The 9632-nt window shown below is 38.6% G+C and overlaps 3 protein-coding genes across 3 annotated transcripts; 1 reads left to right on the top strand and 2 right to left on the bottom strand.

Annotated features, from left to right (window-relative positions):
• Positions 1-491: 491 nt before the first annotated feature.
• LOC110046419 (uncharacterized) lies at positions 492-4201 on the bottom strand. Its single transcript, XM_020752106.2, has 5 exons — positions 3821-4201; positions 2904-3026; positions 2034-2216; positions 1335-1418; positions 492-1141 (listed from the first exon to the last, which is right to left on the bottom strand). Exons 1-5 carry the CDS (start codon positions 3836-3838, stop codon positions 935-937), a joined length of 615 nt encoding a protein of 204 aa, XP_020607765.2. The 5' UTR covers positions 3839-4201; the 3' UTR covers positions 492-934.
• A 1513-nt stretch (positions 4202-5714) lies between these two features.
• Positions 5715-6716, bottom strand: LOC110046428 (rab-like protein 3). Its single transcript, XM_020752118.2, has one exon. It carries the CDS (start codon positions 6683-6685, stop codon positions 5933-5935), a length of 753 nt encoding a protein of 250 aa, XP_020607777.1. The 5' UTR covers positions 6686-6716; the 3' UTR covers positions 5715-5932.
• A 21-nt stretch (positions 6717-6737) lies between these two features.
• On the top strand, positions 6738-9504 carry LOC110046427 (3-mercaptopyruvate sulfurtransferase-like). The gene is made up of 2 exons (XM_020752117.2): positions 6738-7282; positions 8682-9504. The coding sequence occupies exons 1-2, from the start codon at positions 6841-6843 to the stop codon at positions 9110-9112; spliced, it is 873 nt and encodes a 290-aa protein (XP_020607776.1). The 5' UTR covers positions 6738-6840; the 3' UTR covers positions 9113-9504.
• The last annotated feature ends 128 nt before the right edge of the window (positions 9505-9632 follow it).

Genomic DNA, 9632 nt, shown 5'->3' with positions numbered 1-9632 from the left:
TTTCTTGCCTCGGCACAAATTATTGTAACTGGAAACAGGCTGTTTTTTATAGCACACAAGCCAAACATATCACATCATTAATAGCACTGTTAAAAAAGTGTGCACTGCATAGATAACATATTTTACATTTAAGCAATAGGGCACTTTTTCTGTGTGTTTACATAGCCTCATGTAACCACAAGGAGGGTTGGGAGAATTTGAGACAATGTTATGATGCAATTTATCATCAGTAAGAGGACAGATGCGTAAAAAACTGATGTCAATTTGTTAAATAACAAGCAATGTGAAACACTTTGTTGAACAGATTTCAAAAGGAATCAACTGAGCAAACTACAGGAGTGGCAAACTTTGGATGACCTGTATGTGTCATATGCATCAAACACCCATACAAATCATTGAAACTAGACACGTGCAGAAAGCAGAAAAAATTGTCTGGCATTTGAACAAACCAGCTGGATATGAAAGTATTAGTGCAATGTAAGACAAGGCTGTTTTCTGACTTAGTTGCAAGCACACTTTCAACTTTATATCTTATTTTAACATTCAAAACTGATGTCATTATTTACATGGTGCATTTATAACACTGAAGATCATTCAGTTATATTAAATTAAAAGAGAAAAAGCAAAGTTTGAAAGGAAAGGGTAAAAAATCTGCTAAAAAATGGGCATTTTTTTTGTCCATGGCATAGCTTTTTAAGTTTTTCTTCTATCAAACAAAATGTCAAAATGTCAAATTGTATTAGAAAACAGCAGGGCTGTTACATGAGGAAAGTAGGCAGTCTTGTTTCCAATTGCTTTCCATCTGCATTACCTTTTAGTCATTTTCAAACTTTGAGAGATCATTTGAAGGCCTGCTGTAACAAACTAGTAAGAGCAACATTCATGACAGGAATGATATCATCAAACAAAAAGAGTTTTGGTCTCCTTTAAGCTGTTATCTCGGATATGCTGGCTGTTGTGGAAACTGTTGCTGTTGCCACTGCATTTGCTGCAGTTGTTGTATCTGTTGTTGAAGCTGCTGTTGCGTCATCTGTTGCTGCTGTTGTGCATTACCACCCCCAAGGTCTATAGTGAAACAAATGCAGTTGATAGAGTTGCACTCTGGCATGGCACAATTACAAGCACAATTGCAATCACCAAACTGAAAAAGAGCAAAGAAACTTTTTAACAAATGACTAACTAAAGGTGAAAAGGATTTGACACCTGCAAAAAAGTAATAACTGCTAAATGACTACAGCTGGTAAGTTCTCTAATTCAATGCAACTAGTCAGTGTGGTGCTTAAAGTGAGGATTGATGAGTAGATCACAAAAATGATATTTTAAGTATCACATACTGCACACTCTGGTCCATTGCAGTCTTGACACATGGCTCCACCTGGCTCAGCATTCATACAACAACAAAATGTATCATCACACCACTAGGATAACAACGTCAACAACAATGATCAATTCCTTGTCTAATGTATCTTACATGTGTATATGTTTGTCATTAGATATGTCTGTAGCAAAGTTTGGTCAAACATTTCATTATCAGAGAAATGGCCAGTTTAACTAAATTGAGTGGTTGCAATATGTAAATCATATGTTGAGGTTTGTTTTTTGCATGTATTATGCCACTAAGGGTAATTACTCTTGGAATCAAATGAAACTACTGGCAACTGCAAGCAGATGTAACAGGTAACACAATGGCAAATGGCTTTCTTTGGTCTTCACTTATTCAGCACTTATTGCACAGCTGTGATGCCCTTAAAGTTTTATGTGTTATCCACTCATCTCATTACTGAGAACAACTATTTATATGATAGCAACTACATTGTACTAAAGCATATACAGTGGAATCCCAATTTCTCGAACCTCCAAGGGAAACAAAAATTGGTTTGAAAAATCGGATAGTTTGAGAAATAGGGGTAAAATTACAGTGTTCCACTGAGGAGAGGGAAATGACTTTTGGTTCAAGTTATTGGGAGCTTCTAAAAAATGAGGGTTCGAGAAATGAAAAATGATCATGATTATAACTCCAAGTTGTTTAGCACCTGTTTTGAGGGACACATGCAGTCCAAACAAGACTTTTTACTTGGTGTAGAACAGTCACACATTTCAGCCATTGACAAAAAGCAGGCACAAAGGCAGCATCTCTGTGCATCATTCTCATTTGCACAACATGATCCACAACATAGCTCTGATATCCATGAAGGACATATATTTATTCCTTGTGACTGTTAAATGTAAATCAAGATTTTATATTAATCCTTAAAAGTATCATCACTGTTAAATTGTTGGTAGCAAGCAGTCTAAATATTTTAGTACACACTCTTAAGAATTCCAGTCCCAAACCTACAATTTTCAGCTAAAAAAAGGCAAAGCAAGTACCTTCTATCATGGAATAGACAACAATAGCAAAACAAATCAAATCCGTAGATTTCTAACAGAACTTGCCAAGTGTCTAAACTACTCTAGGTTAAAAGAAGTGTTGTGTCTTCCCCTAAATGGCATGCTACTTCATCACAGGTAACCTTGTTGCAGCATAATTTTCAGGTTACACTAACAAGTTACAAGGTAACCAGGACACAGCCCAAGTCAACTATCACGCATAGAAATAGAGAACGAATAACTATATTGTTTAAGTGTAAATCTACTAGTCGTCCAAAACTTTATCTCAGTCCTCTTCAGACACTTTGAAAATGCAAAGAAGCGGCGCTGCCAGTTTGTGCGCACACTGCTGGACAACTCACTATCTACAATAGCCAGTGATAGTGAGTAACATAGCCAATCAGAGAACAGCATTCACAGAAGAATGCTGGTTGATTTACACTAATACTGGATGGAGAGTGCTGCTTGGAGAAATTATTCAGAATCCAATGGTTTCTTGAGCCATTTGTTCTCTGCATCTTCCTCTAACTTACCTTCAAACACTGCCTGATTAGGAGAAAAATGATGACAAGAGCCAGGTATGATCCAACAACAATCATCACAATAGCAGCTGTCGACAACGCCTGGTCACTGGTGTCACTGGGACCTGGAGTTGGCTGTGAGACATGACAGTAGATATTAATTAATACCTATCACAGTTAAAGCACTCCCTGAGTTTCCAGTTACCATTATCCTATGCATGAGCAGGACATAAGGAGGATGTTTCACATTACTTATAGTGATGTCATCATCTCATCTATGCAGTTAGGTACAAGTATTTGTTTCCCTGGCTGAACCAATCCTCACCCAGTATGTAAAGAGGAGTATCATCCTCGTGCTGCAAAATGCAATAAAATCTGAAATATGAAGTTGTCAGGCAAAAGATGCCAACAACAATCAGACAAAGATAAGCAGAAATTATGTTGAGATTACCCTCAAGTGTGAACAGGTTATCTCTGCACTAATTATCGTCATGTTTGTAATAATGCTCCCATATCTGTCACAACCGAGGATTTTCACTGAACTTCCTTAAAGATTGGTAATACCCCCTGACAAACTTAAAAAAGTTAAATGTTTGCTCCCAGATTTGTTGGCACATCTTAGCATTTCATTTTGATCCCTCTGCTATCTAGTGAGTCAAAACCTTTCGTAGACCGAAGCATAACACAATAGGCACTTTTGTGACTCCGTGGGACGTAAATTGGTGGTGGGTATTCTGAAAGTTAGCCCAAATATGAAAACAAAATTGATTGTAAAATTAACCCTAACGGCTAATACCCTAACGGCTTACCGCCGTTTCGCTCAGACTGCGTAAACGGAAACAAGGGTCAAAATAAATCCGTTATTTATAATAATATCGTGATCACCATTGCTATTGTTTAAAACAAAGTTTCCGTAGGTCACTACTCACGCGAGTTGTCGGAACCATGATAAACTTCTTCTGTGCTACTGTCTTCACTTTCAGGATTTAATTAATCAATAAACCAAACTAAAATCCAAAATTAATCATCTTTTCCTCATAGAAGCTCCAAGATGTTTTGTTGATTCCGTTCCATGCGTAAAGAGCGAAGTTGTTTTTCAAGAACCCACCAAACTGTCCAAACAGTCTGAAAATCACATCTTGCGAGCGAAATACCGGATTCTCTTTCGTCAGAATAGCGCTCTGTTGCCCAGTTTTCACTGCAAAATTATAACGTCTGCAAGTATAAAGGTTTTTCGAGTACAAGCTTGAAACAAAACTATTTTCATCCCCAAGATCGTAAAAACAAATTTACTCTCAAGGCGCGCTTTCGGTCCCAGCTCTCTATCGTCGATCATGGTGCCTCGTTCTCGCGTCTTTGCCCGAGCGGGATTACGCCCGACAACAGTTCTTTGACGGATCAATACTACCACTTTGAGTTAGAAGCTTTTAGTATGTAGTACATATCTATTATGGATTCGTAATTAAAGGTTGTGTACCATTTGTGCAAAAACAACACATGCAAACACAGTACGGAGCTGTTTAGTCACACATTTCAAGAAAAGGTGTTAATTAACAATTAGACCCGTAGCCCTTGCGGGCCACGGGTCTAATTGACCCGCGGCCCTTGAGGACTAAGGGTGTAAATGTTTTAGTATCACCCAACTAGTCAGACAGAAAAGGCAATAATCAAGTTACCAAATGCAAGTTGAAGAAATATTTATTTGGGAATAAAACGAAAGAAAGCGTCATGCTTGATAGGGCCAATTTCGCTACTCAAGGACAGTTACTAATAAACTCTAGTAGCATAGCCAATTAAAATGCAGGATTTGCATTAGTCTACTAGTTGGGTGATACTGACTCAGGATGGTTACTATATCCTAAATTAAATTAAATTAATTACTAAATTAAATTAAAAATATAAAACAGTGGTGATAAACATTTTAAAAACATGCATTTGATACAAGCTACGATGGCTGAAGACCAAGAGTTTATAAATTAAATTAATAACGAAATTAAGTTTGACGTCTGTATCAACAGGTGTACTTTTGATAGTTTGGTTCGGTCCTCATTTGGTCCAAACTTGAGTTAAGTTTGGCTCATGAAAAGTTCGGTGTCTGAACTGGGCCTAACTAAACAAAAATAAACCACTTTATTTAGGTGTCAAAGTGTTGAGCACTACTGTACTAAATGAGAAAGCTCAAAACCAGCTCTGAATTTTTTTTCCTCTTTTGCCGGAAATAGGCGAGAAAAAAAATCCGACGATTTTAAGAAACTTGCTCGCCTTCGACCATATGGTTAAAAAGTCATTCATTATTATTCAGGCCCATTAAGTATTAACTGCCCTTGTCTGTCAAGCAAGAAGCTACAAAAGACCCAGACGGTAAAAAACGCCAACACAATTAACGTGTGTTCAATATCTAGATTTTGTTGCATATCCATATTTCTCCTCTTAGTAGTTTCTACTTCTTTTTCATTGGTTCTGAAAGGGAATCTCTAAGTACTGAAAGGAGTTGGTAAGATGAGAGGTTGGTATTTTCATGCTCCAACAAGGGAGCCCAAACCTTTTTCAGGCCTGTTTTTTTTCCTATTTTTATATTAACTATCATTTTTTTGATTAGGTAATGCTATCATGATAAAAGTGTCTCCCCCAAAAAGTAATGTATACCCTTGTATAGGTGCTGATGCGACTACTTGTAGTAGGTTACGCTGAACAGCGTAGGAGAATTTTGTCCTCAGCTGTACTAATGACAGCAATTTGGTTAGGATGCCAACTCTTCTCTCTCTGAGGAGTCTGAGCAAACAACTGACAGAAATGGAAAGGCGCAATAAAGGTAAAACAAGGTTTTAAATTGAGCCTCATCTCTTTATTTTAATACATTAATATCACTGACAGTCTGAGAAACAAGTACAAGTTCTTGTACCAGTTGAATGTGCTATGTCATCAGTAAACAAAACAGACGACTGGAGATCTCCAAAATAAACCCTCTACAATATATTTAGCTACTATTACAGAGCTCACTAATGTTACTGTAATCAATAGCGCAGTTCTTATTCAAGTGTTCAAACAATTTTGCGCTTACTAGATCTGTCATAAGACTTTGGTGATTCTGTACCAAATGACTGCTGAAATTGGGGCACTTCACGCGAATAAAAACGCCTTTCTATTACTTTATCAAAAAATGTACACAATTTTCTGGCATTGTGAGATCCTGGTTTAAGTTGTTTGACATCTGTACAGTTGAGATTCATCATGTCAGCTCCAATTTCTTCAGCAAGATTTAATCCCCGGGATGAATGTAGAATTCTTGCAGTTCCAGCTTGATCTAGCTTAGTGCCGACAATTATGACAGGAATCTGGTTTCCTGCAAACTGCTCGGAGTCATAGTCCTCACCTATATCAATGGAAAACTCAAACCAACTGTCTTTGTTAGAAAGTTTTTGCTGCTTGGCACTCAAGACACTGTTGCCTTCTTTGCCAGAACCTAACACCTCTGCGAGCCATCTTCTTAGATTTGTAAATGACTTTTTGTTTGTCAAATCGTGAACCAGAATCAATCCATTGACACCATTATAAAATATTGAACGGCTGTTCTCGTGGCTGGCAGAGCCTCCAACATCCCAAAACTCTAGAAAAAAGCTCCTCATTGCTGGCGTACCTTCTTTGTAGTCATATAGTTTTACCTCCACTGTACAACCTATTGTCCATCCTGGGGTTGAAAGACTTTCATTGTGGCAAATATGATGAACTAAGGAAGTCTTTCCAACGCCTGAATCCCCAACAACTAATATCTTCACTTTCTCCAAGGCAGCCATTTTGACACGTCATACGCGAAGAAACTGGGCTCCAGCCTCAAAAGCTCTATTAGGTACCAGTACTTTTCACATTGAAAACTACCACTAGGCAACACCAGGCTACCCATACAGTGTACCAGCATCTTTCCAAGCTTAAGCTTATATTTTTATTTACCATGTCTGTCTCCGCCCTCGTTAAAGCCCAGTGGCTCCGCCAAATGATGCTTCAAAAATCGAAATATCTTCGAGTCTTGGATACGTCTTGGCACCTTCCAAAGGAAAATCGTGATCCGAAGAAAGAATTTTTGGCTCATCGGATTCCTGGGGCTAAGTTTTTCGACATTGAGGAATGTGTCGACAAGTCATCGCCTTATGAACACATGCTGCCGAATACTGAAGATTTCTCAAATTACGTTCGCAGTCTTGGGCTCAAGAACGACAGTCATGTTGTTGTGTACGATAATAATAATGGTGGATTATTCTCGGCCCCCCGAGTCTGGTGGATGCTTCGCGCATTCGGGCACGATCGGGTATCGATTTTGGATGGCGGGTTTCCAAAATGGTGCGCAGGGGGTTATCCAGTTGAATTAGGCCCAGAGAATGCAACAGCAGTTGAAGGTATATGGGGGGTGGGGGGGGGGGTGGGGGGGGTGGGTGGGGGGGGGGGTGGGGGGAGGGAGTGGGGGGTACAGCTAATAACCCCTAAATTAGATGCAGGGGCGTGGATGCTGGTGAACCTCCCATGAAGTTGCTCTTTGGGCTCCTTACGTTTTCTCTCCTGGCTTCGTGGGGAGGAACACGTGACAAGCCCAAAGAGCATCTGTGTGGGGGGCTAGGGTGGAGTTGCCCAGTTATGAGACAACAGAGTCCAGTCTGTACCAATATACAGGTTTTATAAACAATCATGAGCTCAAAATGTCACCCCTGGCCTGGACTGCAGACCCTATATCACATTTTTTGGGAATAGGTACTATCGTCATGTGCTATGGTTTTCTGCTCAGTCCTTTCAATAATTTTTGAAGGGGACTTAATTAAGACAGTTGGCAGCAGCTGTCCCCCCCTGGGGTTCTCCCAGAAAGATTGGGTGAGGGTGTGTGTGTGTGTGTGTGGCCCTCTTCCCAAAACCCTTACCCTGTGATTTTCCCTACCCTATTTATGACTTGACCAAAAATTTGATAATCCTATTTATGACTGTTGTGGCTCGCACAGTTGCCCTAATCATAATTTATGAAGGGCTTTTGTTGATGGTCTTATCAATAATGATGAAAAAGTAGTTTCTTCTAAATAACATTCTCAATTCAAGACTAGAGTGCAAAAACCATACCCTATTTAGGACCAAAACGGCTGAAAAACCATACCCTTTAGGGCCACACATACTTATATAGCCCACATAAGGGAGTACCCCCTCCCCCTGGCAGCTATCTTTTTGTGATTGAGGAGAGGACGTTTTGTAATGGAGGACTTGCGCAGATTTTCTCATTTATTCTGTATTATTTGCTTTGTTAAAACTCCATGAATAAAAAATGATGATCTAGGGCACAGAATTGACTTTACTTAAAGGTGAAGTAAAAAGTTAAACAAATATGTTTAATACCATCCATATACATGAAATGTACATACTAGTTCAAATGTGTCCTGTTCTCATATGTCACATACACACCATAAGTCTGAATGCATTTATTTCTGGATCAAACTGAATCCAAGACAAGAAAAGATCTCCAATGAGTAAGCAATGCATTATTACTGATACATACTTCAAAGTGTTGTTGTTTACTCAACTTGTTCCCTTTATTTTGATAATCACATTGAAATAAATGAGAAACTTCACAATTTGTTAAATACTACTTTATTTTTCTTAAATTGCTGCACTTCACCCACATAAAAGTAAGTGTTTTGTGAAGTAGCTGAAACTTCACATCAGACATGAGTTCTTATGGGCTGATTGTTATTCAAATAAGTTTGTACAGACTGTATCTGCAACTGTGGTTAACATTGCTTGTGCTTTTAATTTTCCCAGATGGTGGCCCATTCAAAGCTACCTTAAACACAGCAATGTTCTGTAACTTTGATTTTATGAAAGCCAATTTAGCACAACCAACCATTCAAGTTGCTGATGCTCGGTCACCTGGCAGATTCTTTGGCACTGAAACTGAGCCGCGGCCAAACTTTCCAACTGGTCACATTCCACATTCAAAGAATGTCCCTTATGTTCAGTGCTTAGATCCTCAAACAAAACTGATGAAAGATCCTGAGGAGCTAAAGAAAGTATTTGAGGAAGCAGGAATTGATCTTGGAAAAGAGCTTATTACATCTTGTGGATCTGGGATCACAGCATGTGTGGTGGCTTTGGCAGCACACCTTTGTGGAAAGAGAGACACCATGGTGTATGATGGGTCTTGGGTGGAGTGGGGTCAGCGTGCTTCGTCTGATATGATTGAAAAGAATTAGACATTTACTTAATATTTTATCCAGTAATGTAAAAGAGAAAATTGGAATTGAAATGAGAAGGATCCTAGACTTGTAGATAGTAAACTGAGAAGGGTAATCGGAACTTGATCTGATGAATGCAATATGTCAGGGCACCTAATGCCACGGGAGGTGGCTTGATGCATAACTCAAGGAACAAAGCTTTTACATCATTTGCTGAGATTTGAATTTCATCATAATCATAATCATCATTATCGTCAACATCATCATCATCATAATAATAATAATAATAATGATAATAATAATTTATTATTTAGTATTTATACAGTGCAAATTAACATGTAAATATGATCAAATGTGCCTAATGTACTCCTGGGTAACCTGAGTAAACAATAAACTGATTTTGTAGTTCAGTGTATAGAGGTATTGTGTAACATAAGGAACACAATGAACTGGGTTTGACATACATCAAGGAGGGTTAACCATTATTGTTTAGAACATTACTGTAGACTTTCTATATGGTTACAAGGAACATGTAGGA

This window comes from Orbicella faveolata, unplaced genomic scaffold, assembly GCF_042242905.1.
Source record: "Orbicella faveolata isolate gen_17 unplaced genomic scaffold, um_ofav_v1 contig_47, whole genome shotgun sequence".
Taxonomy (NCBI): Eukaryota; Metazoa; Cnidaria; class Anthozoa; order Scleractinia; family Merulinidae; genus Orbicella; species Orbicella faveolata.
The sequence above is the reverse complement of the archived record's forward strand: the minus strand, read 5'-3'. Positions and strand labels throughout refer to the sequence as shown.

Coding starts and splice junctions, on each gene's coding strand:
- LOC110046419 (XM_020752106.2), bottom strand. Junction 1,419..2,033: donor GCATGTGTCCCTCAAAACAG/GTGCTAAACAAC, acceptor TTGTTATCCTAG/TGGTGTGATGATACATTTTG. Junction 1,142..1,334: donor GCAATGGACCAGAGTGTGCA/GTATGTGATACT, acceptor GCTCTTTTTCAG/TTTGGTGATTGCAATTGTGC.
- LOC110046428 (XM_020752118.2), bottom strand. CDS start 6,685: ATGGCTGCCTTGGAGAAAGTGAAGATATTAGTTGTTGGGGATTCAGGC.
- LOC110046427 (XM_020752117.2), top strand. CDS start 6,841: ATGTCTGTCTCCGCCCTCGTTAAAGCCCAGTGGCTCCGCCAAATGATG. Junction 7,283..8,681: donor GAATGCAACAGCAGTTGAAG/GTATATGGGGGG, acceptor TAATTTTCCCAG/ATGGTGGCCCATTCAAAGCT.